General features: G+C 33.7%; 2 protein-coding genes across 3 annotated transcripts; both read right to left on the bottom strand.

Moving 5' to 3' along the window:
* Positions 1-1,115: 1,115 nt before the first annotated feature.
* On the bottom strand, positions 1,116-1,897 carry LOC105643817 (protein SMALL AUXIN UP-REGULATED RNA 12). The gene has a single exon (XM_012229029.4). It carries the CDS (start codon positions 1,800-1,802, stop codon positions 1,488-1,490), a length of 315 nt encoding a protein of 104 aa, XP_012084419.1. The 5' UTR covers positions 1,803-1,897; the 3' UTR covers positions 1,116-1,487.
* A 4,160-nt stretch (positions 1,898-6,057) lies between these two features.
* LOC105643816 (transcription initiation factor TFIID subunit 14b) lies at positions 6,058-16,249 on the bottom strand. 2 transcript variants are annotated; one of them, XM_012229027.4, is made up of 6 exons: positions 16,027-16,249; positions 15,272-15,360; positions 14,972-15,193; positions 11,503-11,690; positions 11,283-11,404; positions 6,058-6,428 (listed from the first exon to the last, which is right to left on the bottom strand). In XM_012229027.4, the coding sequence occupies exons 1-6, from the start codon at positions 16,138-16,140 to the stop codon at positions 6,342-6,344; spliced, it is 822 nt and encodes a 273-aa protein (XP_012084417.1). In that variant the 5' UTR covers positions 16,141-16,249; the 3' UTR covers positions 6,058-6,341. The 2 variants fall into 2 exon arrangements, with proteins under 2 accessions (XP_012084417.1, XP_020538788.1); XM_020683129.3 differs by lacking the exon at positions 16,027-16,249 and adding an exon at positions 15,780-15,916.
* Between the last annotated feature and the right edge of the window lie 535 nt (positions 16,250-16,784).

Here is a 16,784-nt window from a genome sequence, read left to right as displayed (position 1 = left end):
TAAAAGATATTTTGTAACGATAAAATGACAGAAATTATAAATAGAATTTAAATGCAGTAAAAATACGAGTTCTTAACTTCAATCACTATACTAATGGTTATAAGAAAGGACTATACTTTCTTACATATAAGAATATTGAATCTATGAAATCAAATTGAACCTAAGGACTCCAATGTAATATTTCATATTTGTTTGACATCACATCCTTAACAAGTTGTCCTCCTTTTTTTGGGGGGCCGAGCGATACCTTAATACAAGTAGTACTTTTCTGACATAAAAACCTAACAAATGATAGCGGTTGAAACTAACAAAACCAACGGTTGTAACCATACATGCGTAAATCAAGGCCATCAAATGACTTACCCACTAAACAAAAAGTTGTTTCATTGCACTTTTTAGAAAGGAAATGCGTTAACAAATATTATAAGTGTGCTAGATAAAATTAATTTTGTTGTTTCATGCCGTGTTTATCATTTTAATTAAGTGAAAATACTTATAATTGCTAGAATAATTTGACCGTTAGAATTAATTTTGCCGAATAAATTTAAAAAAAATATATATTATCAAATGTTGTGCCTGAAGCAAATAATTTTGTTTATATTAATAATCTCCGTGACTATGAGAATGCTGCACCTCTAATAATTCATGGAAAAGGGCAAAGAAAAAGAAAAGGTAAGCTGAAGATCCGTACATACTTAAGTACCCCACATTCTCTGACAAAACTATTGTTTTAAGAGTGTCTTTAGATGCCCTTCTGTAGAGTCATACATAGACTTGATTTGATTTGATTTTGACTAAATATCATACTTTGTTTTTCCAGCTAGCCATGCACATATCTTAATTATTATCAACTAAGAATTGACCTATTCCATTCATTCAAACAGAGATTAAGCCATTGTAATTCAGATTATTTTTAGTCTACGGTTTAATAATTCAGTGATCGAGTATCTGCTGCAAGAATTTTACATTTAAATTTTGATAATTTATTTCTTTCAAAAACTGTTGAAATAGTCAATCTTACATTTCACTGTTTAAATATAGACAATTCATTCCCTTTTAAAAAAAATCCAGATGCACTGAGAAGAGAAGAGAGAGAGAGAAAGAAGTAAGTAAGATTAATGAGGGCAAATAACACTTCTGCGTTGCTTAAAAACTTCTCTCACAGTGGTGTTAACAACTCAATCTGTGAGGAAAACCAAACTTTATACAAATCTAGCTAACCCATTAACACTTTTTTTTCTGGGTTCTACGTTAGTAATTAGACTTAAAAAACCCAAGATCAAGGGTTTAAAAGATACAATACATAAAAATTAAAAAATTAAAAAAAAAAACCAAGATCAAGAATCACAGTGAAGAAGACGGTGAAAAAAAGACTGGCCAAAAAGTAGCTAACTATTTTAGAGTAGCTATTTTGGCTTCATCTTATAGCCATCTTTCTCCATGCAAGCAACATCATCACACAATCCTTTAATGTCTCCAATTCTTGTTTATCTTAGTGAAGATGTTAGAGAGCGAAAAACAACTTCTTCACAAGGAATAGTAAGCCCCATTTCATGATCAAAGCCAAACTCTTCTTCAGCTTGTCTAAGTAGGTATTGGAACTCAGGATGAGTTAACAAAGATATAGGAACTATGTATCTACTTCTATTTTCACCAACATAAACTGCAAAATGGCCTTTTGGTACATCAAGAGGAAGACCATCATCATCATATCCATGTTTCTTGCCTAAACTTGAACATCTCTTAAGAATTTGCTTGAGCACTGCTGTTTGAGATAGTTTGTTAGATTTTCTGATAGCCATTTTTTGCTTTTTGGAGGAAAGAAAAGAATGGTTCAGTTGAGAGGGTAGATGAGAGAGTGGAGTGCAGGTGGTGATGGCAGGATAGAAGGGGTAATGGGGCTATTTATGAAGAAAGTTGAGAGAGAGAAAGAGAGAGGTCATGTGGAGATGTGGGGGCAAAGGACAAGCCACGGGTGTTTTGGGGTATGTGTATGTGAGGCAAAGACAAGGTGGGAACCAAACCCATTGGTTGTACACTTCTATGTTGGCCCTCCTAATGACAGTGTGGACCCTCTCTCTATATCACAGCATTAATTTCTCAGTTGAAGATTTTTCTCTTTACCATTTTCTCATCTTTTTACATGGGTGACGTTTAGGACTTGGTCTATTCTGTTTGCTCTAATTTTAGTGTACTTTGGTATGTAATTATGTTTCAGAATGTAATTAATTAAGCTCCATTACTTTATCTTCAAGTTGTTTCTTATTTTATTCATTTTTTGTACATTGCAGACTCTTTATAAGAAAGTGATGTCAGAATTTGAATCTTTGAGGTGTTCAATTTCATTTCAGGTTTTTACCTTATGTCTTGATATAGGATGTGTTTGTGCTTGGTAACAACTTTTTAAAATTTTTAGCGTATTGATTTTTATAGGATTCGATGACATAGCATTTGAATTAATTTTTACAGATTAAAGTAATATTTTATAAAAAGTTAACTTATTTAAGGTCTAGCATTATATAAAAAACTATTCAAACTGCTAACAGCTAAATGCTAATGCCAAATTTTGCCGAACAGAAACCCTAATGCTAAAGGTAAAATTATGTAAGAGTGAATGTCAAATTAATGTAAAATCTCCCTTCTATGTTAAAAAATAATTCATTTCAGGTTTTTCTGTTTTTTTTTTCTCTATATTAGTTCTGAGTTCATACCAACTCCACAATCACTCTGCCATGCATGCAGTTACCAATTTATAGCAAGATCTCAAATATCATTTTTGAGAGTCTCCATCTAATCTTTTGAAGTCATATTACAACACATAGCAAAGTTCAGCTCTTTCTGCCTAGTCTCAGTGTCCATAACCGTATAAAACGTCTTGGTTTCCTATGTCCTTTGTTCGCATAAAGACAACATTAGTGTATTGAGAATAGTGCAGCCTATTCAGTTTCTAACCTTCACTGCATATTTAAAATGTTTTTAGTTCTAAAATTAATCTCTCTCACTCTGTCCTAATATACCTGAAATCACGGGCCAAAAACTAAAGTGTACTGAAGAGTACAACACTATTGAGGTTTGGTTTTTTGTTATTGTTGTGGCTTGTGATTCTGTGACTAATTGACACATAAAAACAACAGTTCTTACACAGTCCATCCAAATATTTCGCAAACCCATGTGTATGTTACTGCCATTGCAGGTCTTGACCTATACAACTTTACCCTCTTGACATTGTCAAATTTACTGATAAGATACTTAGGCCTAACCCTAAAAAACCTACCCTTTACACATATACACCTATAGTTTTTTCTTTTCTTTTTTAATGTCTTACAAAATTGTTAGTATCAGAAATTACATTTGTCGACTAATTTACTCTCAGGTATTCTACTTCAAGTCACATATAGTCTAGTTTTTTTTATTCAAGTACCTATACCAAGAAAGCTGCATTTGTCTCTCATATTAGTGTGTAGAGATTGCAGTTAAGACTGCTTTTGGTTTGCAAAGAGACAAGCCAATGCCAGATGAAGTATGGATGGTCTCATATGTCTTCATATCTTAAAATAAGGAAACCTTAATTTTTAAGGTAGTCAACTCAACTGAATTAAACCTTCTTTAATCCAAATACAGTAGGTTCAACAACAAAAATTTAATACTAGCTGTCCTTTCCAAGTTTCAACAATAATTTAATGGCACCTATACATCAAATTGTTTCTACCAAATATAAAAATGAAACAACCATTCCTATTTGTTCCATCTAATCATCCAATGGTACTTAGAACTTGGAAGAGCATTATGAGCTTAATTAAACTTACTATTCGCTTGTTAATCGCTTATATGCTCTTTCTAATGACAACTATGAACACAGCTTCAGGGAATGGAGATTAGATAAGCTAAAGTACGGTGTACTTTTAAATGACTTAACTAAGCTAAGAAGTTATAGATGTTTTTTTGTTAAATTTGAAATCCTTATTTATCTAATTATCAAGTAGAGCAGTGTTAGCTACCAAAGAAAAAGGGTATCAACAGAAGAGGTTACCCTATGTGGTCCAGCTCAAATCACCACCATCAAAATAGAAGAGCAAAGTTATGTCAGACATAAATATGTCTAGAATGTGCACCACTGAAATCTTTCGAGCCTGCTTCCATTTCAAACAAGTTAGATAGGCTCAGAAAGTGATCTGCAACAACTAGATTCAATGCATGATAGGGAAATTCTCAGCAGTGCTGACTTCTCCTCTCGTTTTTCTCGAAGCATAGACGTATACATACCCTCAGGGTACTGTCCGTTATTAAGTGTAAGAAATAACGTCTGGAAATAATTTTAAGTTGTAACTCTAAATTAGCCGAGTTAAAATTTATCTATTCCTCAAATCCATGTTGAGAACGATCCAACTCTTGAAGGGTTTATTAACTCTAATTTTATTGATAATAGCTTCTCATACCTTTATGTATATATCAACATACATGCATGCATACAACTGTCACAGTGAGATAAAATTTTTTTCACAGCTAAATCCAAAAATAAAAGAAATTACCCAATAGGTCACCGTCTTTGAGAGAAACTCTTTCATGTTCTGTGAATGAGATTTCTCAGAAGAACGGACAATAAAAATTGGAGACTGGAGAGGCCCACCAAACACGCCGATATACGGTACCCCGCTGAGAGAGAGCAAGGCATTTTCTTTATAGTTGATAATGACTCTGCCTATTGTTCAGCACATGAAGGCCATGTTACTCTTGCCCCCAAAACTCCCTGTAAAGACAACGGAGTACGATCTTGTAAGATCAATTGAACTATTTGAAATGGCTAATTTTACTTGCCAAGTCTTTGTAATTTTCCATTAGTTAATTTGTCCATTCTGCTAGAGATAGCTAGAAAGTCATAATTGAAGCCATGGTACTATAAACAACCATGTGATATAGCACCATCCGTTTCTTTACATATTATGGGTATAAACAAGAACAGCTCATGTGGAAAAAACTTCACCTATGTCATCAGCGTCATGATTTTATATATGTACACTCTAACACTCAGGTAACAGATGGGGATGCCCTAGAAATGTAAACAAGCAAAAACTAAGCACACTCACATGGGTTGTAAGGGCAGTGCTAACAAGGGTCCTAGAACGCAGAGTGGCATGCAATATCGAACTTTGATCAAGCATAATTGTTGAATGGGATTTCCTCTAATACGAACATGTTAGACAACATAGAAATAGTACCTTTATGAATGAAGGACACCACTCCTAATATGGCATGGCCAACTAAAAAGACAATTAAGCAAACATTAATAATTAGATTAGGATCTTGACCACAAAAAGCCTAGCCTAGATAGAGATGGACTTGAGCCAGTTGTGAGAACAGAATATTAGTCAGCTGGACCTACTTCAAAAGAAAAAAATTAAGACAATTTATAAGAATTAAGGATAGGATTGTACCTGGGATGTGCGAAATCAAGATGAGAGTGACACAGGAATTGAAATGACCAAGACAACACGAGCAGGTCCCATCCAAATGCCAGAATAGTTGAACCTATTTCTATTTACCATCTAGAAAGAGAGTCACAAAGGAAAGGACTGATACAAGTACTTAAGAAGGACCCTCATCTTTATTTGCATATAATTCACTGGAGGCAGACTTCAATATAAGCACATGAACTCTGCAAGAATGTTTTAACCAAAGAAATCTGGAAGCTAAATTCAACTAAGGTGATTGATATGTTCAGGACAGCAATACGCATGCTAAACATTGCAAAGGTTAGAAGTGATACAAGAGTTACTGGAATCTCAAACTATATTTCAATGCCACATAGTCAAAATATTTTGATAAATGACATTCATGAATGGGAATGTGCATAACTTTTATGCCCCTAACATTGCCGAATATTTCTTGAAACACATCAATACTCTTGAAACACATCAATACTGAGAAGTAAAGAGCATGTAATTTTTATTTCTTTTCATCCGCCTCCTCTTCCAACTTTTGTTTTTGTTTAGCTAACTTTAAAAGGTAGCATATCAATTGCAATGCAAGCATATCAAATGCGCTCTTGAAAGTCCATACTTTCAGATGCAGACAGTTGAGTAATATTCATATTTACTTCTAAAGAATCAAATTATACATTTTCCTTTTGTTTATTAGTACAGAGATACATTTTCATTTGTAAGGACTGAATAGGAAGTTAAGGGGAGAATAAAAAAGAAGATGAGAAGAGGCAAAGTGAAAGAATCTCCCAACAGTTGAGAAGATAAATATTATTGTTACATCCTATGCCATCATGTGCAGCTGCTGCTCCAAAAACAATGTGAAGTAGAAATCTCAAGAAATTCACAAGTGTTAATGTATAGTCAGTGGTCAGAGGGAGATTTCATCTGTTGATGCTGCCCATCTATCAAGCTTATCTGTCTTCTGAGTTTTGCAATATGAGCTTGCACCTATTCAATACAAAGAATCTAAATTGTCAAATTATTTCATTTAACAGGCTTGAGCAAATTGAGAAACAATGCTTCTAATGCAAAAAGGATAAATAGAATCAGCAGGATTTTTATCTCCATAATCATCGGACTTATTTATCAAATCCAAAAATGTTCCCACAGACCATGGTTCATTTCATTTTAATATAAGTAAAAAAGAAATTGAAGATACAAAATCAAATGGGAAATATATACGAGTGACCAATACCAGAAGTAGTTTCCCATTTCCAGAAATAAGGTACTGATTGTCTAAGTAACTATTGCCAATACATAAAAGACTGCAGATACACGACATGAAACATCTTTTTCTGCTTATTCATTAAAAAGCTTAGAAAATTATTAGAAGTTTATCATGGCTTCATTGAGAAAGCATACAGCGAAACCACTGTCCTCGAGTATATCAAATTTTCACAACCCATTCTGTAAAATAGATCTTGAAGAGATGCAACTAAACTCAACTAGTTGTCCTAGGTCTGGTCCTTCCATAGACCCTCGTCCGCCATTTCACCTAGTTTAGATTATATCTTTAGAAAGATATGGGTTGTAAATATTTTTCACTACTTCCTACAAAGTTGTCCTAGGTCTGGTCCTTCCATTTTTTTTTTTTTTTATCCTGCAGCTTCAATACGTTGAAGTTGTTGGCCTATGATGCACATATCCAGCCCATCTGAATCTCCCTTTTCTGAATTTTTCTGTGAATACCTTAACTTTTTATCTGGTCCATCCTTAAATTTTCACATATCATTCTTAGCATCCTCATTTCTTCTCTGTTAACATAGTCATATTGTTCCTTTACTGCCTAATACTCGTTGACATATGACATGGTAGAATTGCAGTCCTGTAATATTGACAGTGCCACATAAGACTCTTGTTCCGTTTATCCACTTCAACCAACAGCATCAATCTTATGGTTGACATCCTCAATTCTCCCAAAACTTTGTATAATAAAGAAGTGACATTTCAGCAATTTCAAGTAATGCTATATGACAGATCAACTAACATGATAACAACATAAAGTGCCTTCATAGCAAACAAGGTAAAAGTACAACTACAACCTAGAGGTGTCCAATTCTATTCCCAAGCATGTCAACGATTTAGTTTTTGAGATCTAATGTTATTTCAGTTGCAATCTAATGGCCTCACACCATACCGGCCATTATGAATGACAAATACATCTTACCATTAACTTAACTTTTGAAAAGCAAGGTTCTGTTTCAATAATTGACAATTATCCACATCCATCAAACAACTGGATGGATATTTCATAAACCGAAATGGAAGAAAATATATTATAATCAAATGCATTTCTAGTTCGATCATTAAACCAATTCATTTAATTATATCACATTACATTCTCTATCACAGTGTATGTTTTTGTTAAATTTTTTAATCATATTGACCTCAGATGGTTTTTTCTATATTTTTCAAGAAGTTACATTTCTGAAATACCTTCAAATTTTGATGAAACATAACAAAGGATGGTGCTTTTATGGTTCTATCTACGAACAATTTCACTACTTGGATTCAGTAAAAAATAAAGTCAAGCATTCCAAGTCATTATATGCAATGAGATGGTAGAGAGCAAGTGCATAAATAATTACGTTCCATGCTTTTGATGCTGAAATGAGATTAGGAGGTGGATTCATGTTGTGCCGGAAATGGAGTGGATGTACATAACCTACTTCCATCTCAGCTATATATATATATATATCATGTCAGAACAACTAAAGACACAAACGAAAATAGGAAAGACTACTCGTCAATTTTCTATCACATGATGATGCAGCTATACATCCAAATGATTCTTTGTAACCTTCATTCACTCCAGGCTAATCCATTATTAAACACAAAGGGACAAAGAAGTGATAGGTCAAAAGGTTTCAACTTTGAACAATATCATAAGAGTTACAAAAGATTAGCAAACAATTTCAGCTGAAACACTGGAGGGAATTGATATATGTCAGACGCATGGTTTCTTTAATAAAATGGAGATTTTTTTCAAGTCCTCATTTTACTCTATCTTTCTCTCAAACGCACATATATATGCTCTTGCACACCCCTGCGCAGAAATAAAGTTCAATACATCCTTGCTGGAAGAAGACTCAATTCTTGCATAACATAAATCAGATAAAACATCATTTAACTCATCAACAGTAAATATTGGTTTCTGTCATCCATGATCACTACAGAAGTTACAGTGGCATAGCCTTTACATGTTGGGCAATGATTCTCAGTTTCAAAGATCATAAAAAAAATATATGATTAATGAATAATTTTCAACCCCTATTTGAAAATGTTTTGGGTGCAAAGACATTGCAACATCAACGTGATGCCATTAATTGATAGAACTGAGAATTCTCAGCATGTGATGTTGTCAAAGATCAGGTAACATGGTGAACAATGATATGACAGAGCAGGACTAAAGGAGAATCAAGTTGCATTTTAGACTAGAAGAACAAGAATAAATAGAGAAAGAAGTATAATGGAGAAAGTAGATCGTAAATGTCTAAATGAAATCTATTGGTTTTTAGGGGGTCCAACATATAACTATACTTGAAAAGCACATGCTAGAATTCATGTGAGATTAAGACATAACAAACAAATGGGTCCATCTTTTGGAGAAAGATGGTCGGACCCCCTACCTTCTGCAACAAAAATAGTTAGACAATTTCTGCATCAAAATGTGACACTCCAGCTTTTTGTCTCCATCAAATTGAAGAACTGTTCGACTATGTTTTCTAGGAAGATGTTTTACTAAGATACAGAAAATAAAAAGAGAATTCAAACACAAGAAAAAACTATGAACTGATGATGAAGGATAACTGTTCATCAACAAAGATTTCTTCCCATTATGGAGTTTTCCCTTTGGTCATTCATACAGGCTGATTGTTTATTCATGTGTTTTGTCAGTAATGATTAATGATTATATTCATGGTTGAGTAAAGTTCATGTTTTAACTAAAGATAGTGAGGCGGAGTGAAAAATAGCATTCTATAGTTGTTAGTTGTTACCATTTCTCATTTTCTTTATCATTGAAAGTTAGAATATAATTAACTTGTGCTTCCTGGCACAACTTGCCACACAACATTTCCCAGTTTACATTGAAAAACACCTCCAGAACAGAATCATATTCAAAGAGAAGAAGTGGTGATACAAACACACGAACCCTAATTGCACAAGAGGATATTCTACTCCCAAGTGGGCCTATTATAAGGGCAAGGACTAAGAAAGTCAAGGAAGCATTTGATGGATTGGTCAAGAAGACATTTGGGCCTAATGATGAAGCGCCAAATAACGAGATGGGCCTGATCCAAGGCTAGTTCACATGATCCAAATATGTGGACCTTATGCCTTATATTTAGCTTATGTTTAAATTAGCATAATTGGCCTATTTCAATTGGGCTTTATGTTTTAATTAGTTTTAGGATTTCCTACATATAAATACCTAGCTTTCAAGCATTATAGAGACAGATTTTAGTTTATGCGTTTTGTTTCAAGAGAGACTAATTCTCTTTGGTTCTTCATTGAACTTGTTTTCGAACTTATCAAAGAAAATTAATCTTTATGGCATTCATCTTTTTATCTTGATATCTTTGGTTCATACTTCTAGTTGAGTATTGGGTCAAGATCCGTAATTCCACCCAAGAACAAATTCTTAATTTGGGAATTAGGGTTCCTAATTTGGGATTTAGGGTTTATATATCAAATCTGATTTAGGGTGTCAAGACACAATTCTTGAGGTTCCGCATCAAGTGGGCATTGACCCATATTAACCACTAAAAGAGAGTACAACAACAACAACAACTAAGCCTTAGTCCCAAACTAGTTGGGGTCAGCCATACAAATCCCTTGTTGCCAATATCTGCTTTGATCAAATTAATACTAATGCAAGCAAAGTATAAATGAACCACTAAGAGAAGAGTACGAAAGAAAAAAAAAAAATAAATAAGAAGAAGAAGCTTCTATATTAAGTCCATAAAGAAGTATTTGACTTCAAGCCTCTATAATTTATAATGTTCATAAAGGGATACCTATAAGGAGATTTTTCAGGAATAAAATGAACACTGGAAGGTAGAAGCAGAAAACTTTCATTTATAAAGAAGAAAATGCCTTCGGAATAGAAATAAATTCAAAGAGAAGAGATGGCATTGACCCCTATAAACCACTTAGAAAAGAAACAGTAGAGAAAACTTTTGTACCAAGTGCATAAATAACTGAGAGAAAATGCCAAAGGCTCTATAATCCATCATGTAAAATAAAAAAAAAAGGAGAATTTCTCTAGAATGATTTTGTTGGAAAAAATGAAATCTGGAAACAAGGAGGGGACAGGAAGAAAGCAGTCTGAGGTAGAGGTTTGAGAAAAGACATATAATATAGATGAATAAATTCAAAGAGAATAGATGGCATTGACCCCTATAAACCACTTAGAAAAGAAACAGTAGAGAAAACTTTTGTATCAAGTGCATAAATAAGTAACTGAGAGAAAATGCCAAAGGCTCTATAATCCATCATGTAAAATAAAAAAAAGGAGAATTTCTCTAGAATGATTTTGTCAGAAAAAATGTAATCTGGAAACAAGGAGGGACAGGCAGAAAGCAGTCTGATGTAGAGGTTTGAAAAAGAATCCAGAAAAGACATATATAATCTAGATGAATAAGGATGGTGAGAAACCAAGAGGCAAGAGCAATAACATTGTAGACAAAAATAAATGCATGAGAACATGACAACGCAATTACAGAAACTTTGATGAATATCTAATATTTTTACACAGTGGAATAAATAGTAATGAAAAGAAAAGATGGACTTGTTTCTGACCTGCTGGCGAGCTGCTGCAAGTTGTAAGAGCTCATCTGCTTCAGAGAAGTTCATAAACCACTGGCTTAGAGGATGATCTTTAGTGTCACCTCTCTTCCTTTTACTCGCATCCTCAACTGGTACTATAAAAACACAAAAAGATAAAAAGAAAAAAAGATAATTGTTGTAACTATGGGGGGAAAAAGAAATGCCTTGCAAAAATGCATATTGAAAGGCATACCAGGGGGAGGCAAAGTAAAACCAGCAGGTAATCTGGGTAAGGTTACGGCAGGATGACTCTGCACACGAGCGAAGAAACCTTCCGAAGGCTCAGGGAACACAATCTCATCATATGATTCCACAACAACAGGCTTCTTGGTAGACATAGGACCAGATTCATCCTCCGGATACAACTTCAAATGATGATATCTGTGCATAATTTAAACCTTAAATAGGCCAATCTTGAAGTTTGTTAAAATTTAACTTTTTGATACATGAACTATAGTGGCCAATCCATTGCTTGGTGCACAGAAAAAGACTTAATTTTGCAGCCTTAAAGATGCAGGTTTGTGTTCTAAGAGCAGATACTTTATGTAAAAGTAGCACCTGAGACTGTCTCCAGTTCTCCCTTATGGGACTCCAGTTTAATGGAACCACAAATCTTGTGTGTGTATGAAAGAAGAAAAACAAATTGGAGGTGAAGATATCTTCCTCTTAAGAAATTAAGAAATCTAACTGAAATAAATAAAAAAAATGATATGCAATGCCCTCCAATCACATAGAATACCAGCACAATGGGCTCTTTCAAATCTCACTAAAGCTGAATCCATCACAAAAACAAGAAAAACTACATTGCCAAATAACAACTGCAATGATAAACTTTGATCCTTATAGAGATTTGAGCATTTCTCTCTTGTCAGTTACTCTAAATAACAAAAAATACCAGTAAATTAGAAGCTTTGACACTCTTTTTTTTTAACTGTTGGAATTAAATACCAGTAAATGGTCCGACCCTTCCCTGGACCCTGCACAAAGCAGGAGCTTCATGCACCGGGCTGCCCTTTTTTCTTTTGTTGGAATTAATTTTCAGAAAATTTTCTAGCATATCCATGAATACCTAATTGTACTAAGACATATAAATGGTCCATTCCAAACATATTAAAAAGTCATACGACTAAGAAGAAGATGAGAATGAAATTTACTTTTATAATTCATGAAGCATATGTTTTATTATAGTATCTGGTTACATTGTTGCACGTCCCATGGATCCTTGGTAGTAATTTTCGGGAGAATTTAAAGGTTTTTACTCCAGGAAAGATGTTAGAAGAACATAGAAGAATTGGAGAGGTTTAAGTGACAAGAAAGGATCCATAACACCTTATATTTAGGTTCCCGGAGGAAAAAATCTAAGACACAGAATATGAAAAGCAAAAATAAGTATTTCCTTCCAAAAAAAAAAAAAACAAATCCCAAAAAGCAAATATAGAGATCTGCTGATAGGACTTTCAAAGTTCATTAAACCAAGGGGACTTGACTATTAAGGCTTGACATAATCAGAACAGGTGGTAGCAAGATGGAATAATCTGACCAAAGCTCTCTTCATCCTACGACTGTTAAAGTTCTTGAAATTTTCACTCTGATTCATGGGACTAAGCCACCATTGTCTGAAAAGAGAATCTCTCTTCTTCTTGCTCCTTTCATTCTCTTTTGTTTGGCCCTTATTGATATATATGTAGTGCAAAGGACTTTTCTATGTGATTCATATAAACTGGTACACCATTTATCAGTAGTTTCGAGTATTGTCCTAAAATCTTTTTCGACTTATTTTTTTCAGTCTGTTTTCCTTCTGGGTATACATTCTTCTTTTTTACCCATCTCCAACTTCATACTTTACTTATGGGAGAAAGGAATGGAATGGCATGGGATACCTTCAAAATAAACAACCAAAGGCATGCAAGAGTAACATTAGGAGACAGCAAGCCTATAACTTAATCAAAAAGCATGTGGTCTGAGGGAGTTACATGAGCACTTCCAACAATGTCGTTAGACACAAAATTTTCAAGACTATCCCTTTGGGTTTGAATACCAAATTGCAGGTCAGAACATGACTCCCTTTTTTCTTCTTTCACACCATATCTCTGGTTGATTTTCCAATATTACCAATAACTCCTAGAGGATTTTAATAAAAGAAAGAAGCCGAACTAAGTGCGCAAGCTTGAACAAGAGTGGCGTTTTTCACCAAGAGAAAACAAAAATTAAAGGTATGCGACTAAATATGCATGCTGGAAAGCAAATTATAGGACAAATTGCAAATTCAAGCATTCTTGTCCGCCATACACCACAAGGTTACAAAGAAAACACAATTCAAGGACACTGGCATCTTTTCCACATCAAATACTCTAGATTCCGTACCAACAAAAGTTTTTGAAAGTTCTAGATATACTCGATGTTCCATAAAAACACTTACACGTGATTCCAAATAGTCTAAGCCACCTTACAATGAAAAAACAAAAAAAAAAAAAAATTGAGAACAATACTCACTATAGCACAACACATAAGACATCAATAAGAATATGAGGTGTTATTAGGCTTTCTTTGTCTAGAATGCATTTTCAGTATTCACCTTTCAGAGAATAGCAAATAGAAAAAAAAAAAAAAAAAAAAAAAAAAAAAAAACCCTTACCTTCACTAACACTTTAGCTTTCAAATTCTGGTTGAGTGAAAAGAATAATCATCAGTGGAAAGAATATTCATCAAAGGGAGATACAGGGTGAGAATACATAGATTTGCATGAAACGTTTCAAGAAGAATCTGAAGCACAAGTCCCTTATTGACCCTGCCCTAGGGAGTAAATAAACAGATTCTAATAAAGCAAGTGGTGAAGATAATTTATCATCGCCCCTTCATTGAGATTTATATGCTTTTTAGGATCAGGTGTTATAAAAGAGGAATTCATACATCTTTTATACAATGTTCAAGAAATCATACAAAAAATTCATTCGTTGACAATGTTCCAAGATTCCTCAGTGCTTTAAAGAAGTGATTACATGCCTTGTCCTTGTCCTCTTCCAAAACAGCTCCTATTTCCTCTTCCTCCTGAAAGGCCTTTATAACTACCAACAATCATCCTTAAAGGTAAGGCATCAATCCATTCAACCACGATGGATCCAGAATTCATTTCCTCACTCGATCGCGCTCTCAATAAGATAATGGTTAAAAACATAAAATGATCTTGTCATAAATATTTAAATTAAGTGATCAACTATACCGGTAACTTCCTGCAGAACATTCAACAATGTTATCTATACAAATCCCATATTGAATAATTTTTTGATATTATCTACAGTTTTATCTTATTGTTTTATTTTTTTATTTTCTTTTAGAAGTTTTCTCTAGCCTGCAGTCAATATTTGCAAATCCTAGTTCGGTGCTTCAAGAATACAGAAGAATGACTGAGTACAAAATTATTGGCTGCCTATAATTTCTGTAATATTCCACTAAAATTAATACCGAGTAAAAGGGATGACATATCATATTCATGATGCAGCATATTACATTGACTAGGAGTTACATTATTTATATATTTATATCAATTTTTACATAGATTTCTATTATATGTGGTGCATCTATTGAATGCTTACAAAGAATGATCTATGATTTTCAAAACATACCAACTAAAATAAAACCAAATAATATGCAAAGAAACTCACAAGTTTAATGGTTTATCACAAACATCACTATGGAAATACAGTGTGATGGCAATCTCGAATTCACCCCACCCTGCTTCAGATAATTCAAAAGGTGGTGATTCAACAACTCTTATTGGATTATTGAAACTGGAATGCAGCTGAAAAACAGCTCGCTTTATCACTACGCCAAGATCCTCATTTGTGGCCCCTCGTACATACACAGTCCATTTATGTGACTGATACCTGATTAACAAATCAATTTGTAAATAATAAGAATAAACAGCAAAGGCCTATCTAATTAACAACTAAAAATTTACTCACTCATTTGCCTTTTTGCCAAGCCAGAATGAGATGTTGCCGTAAACTATAGGAATGCTAATCTCAACATCTTTGAGCTTCTTATTCAGAATCTACAACAAAATCATCAAAAATGACATTATATACATGCAAAAAAGTAACGGCAGTTCCCAAGACAAAAACCTCGTGGATACTAGCCATGCAAAAGTTGTAATCATAATAATGATTAAAGGAAATCAGCAATTGCTAAAATTTGATAAGAAATAAAAAATTACCTTAAACTACACAAAATTCGTGAAAATCACAGGATTAGATTTAAAACTTGTAAAGAGAAATAAAAACCAAAAGCTCTGGAAAGCAGCATTAATAGTAACTTCAGCAAATACGAAAATAAGTATACATCCAAATGACAACAGAAACAAACTTTAACTTGGAGCTATAGCAAAAGTCCCACTAACAGCAAAAAAGCAAAACTTAAAAACAGAGTCTGCTGTGTTTCAAACATTGTATTGAAGACCAAAGTTAGTAATACCATTTTTTTATGGTGATTCAAGAACTCGGTAAATATGCAAATGAAAATTAAACCCAATTTAAAATTCATGATCTACTAAAGTCCTATTATAAACCGATAAAGGAAACTCGAAACAGAGCCTTTGCATTGAGACTAATGAAAATTACTTCCAAGAAACAGTCTTTTGCTTGTGGAGATTTTTATTTTTGGCGATTTAAGAGATGGGTTATCGTTAAATTTGAAACTGAAATTGGGAACTATTAGTTACCTTCTTTTCAGTGTCCTCAGTTTTGCTCATTTTGGTCCTCTGGGATTTGGATGTGGTCCCACTTAATTCAGGTTGATCTTGACCGTTTCTTTTCGATGATGAAATATTTGTCATGTCCTTTAACACGCTCTCTAGTTAGATTCAAAGAAATTAGGGTTTTCCTCTGCCAAATCACAGTGCGCGGTTTAGGGTTTCAAGATAAAATTATTGCCTACTTCGAGATTGAATGAATGCTTTTCTAGTGCACCAATCACACCAGATGTTAAAGGGGCAAAAGTGAACAAGGAAATTTTTGTGGAATTAAATTACTAAAAAGCCCTTAATTTAAGGTCGTGGCATTTAAGTCCTTAATTTTTGTGGAATAAAATCTTTTACCGTTATTTATAACGACCCTGTTTGGTTTTGCGCCACACTTAAAACCAGCTAACTGACATTTCAAAGTTATAAGCAATAGCTCATTAATTCAAGAACCCTGAATTTGTATATTTAAAACCCTGGTGAGGTGTATTCAAGAAAGCAGGATCATTATAGTGAGATGTTGGATCATGAGTTTAACTGCTTGATGCTCTACTCCTTTTCCTTTCTTTTTTTCTTCTCCTTCCTTGTGAAAGTAAAGGTAAGAGGGTATGAAAAATAATGACCTCATATATTATTTTCGTCTCTCGGTGTAAATTCATAGGTTATGTTGATATATTGTAATCAACTGTATTGTAATCAACTATATAATAGAATGAGAATATATATATATATATAATTCT

Source organism: Jatropha curcas, chromosome 1, assembly GCF_041381405.1.
Source record: "Jatropha curcas cultivar XTBG-Jc1 chromosome 1, XTBG_Jcur_1.0, whole genome shotgun sequence".
Lineage (NCBI taxonomy): Eukaryota > Viridiplantae > Streptophyta > Magnoliopsida > Malpighiales > Euphorbiaceae > Jatropha > Jatropha curcas.
This window is presented reverse-complemented; position numbering and strand designations above follow the sequence as displayed.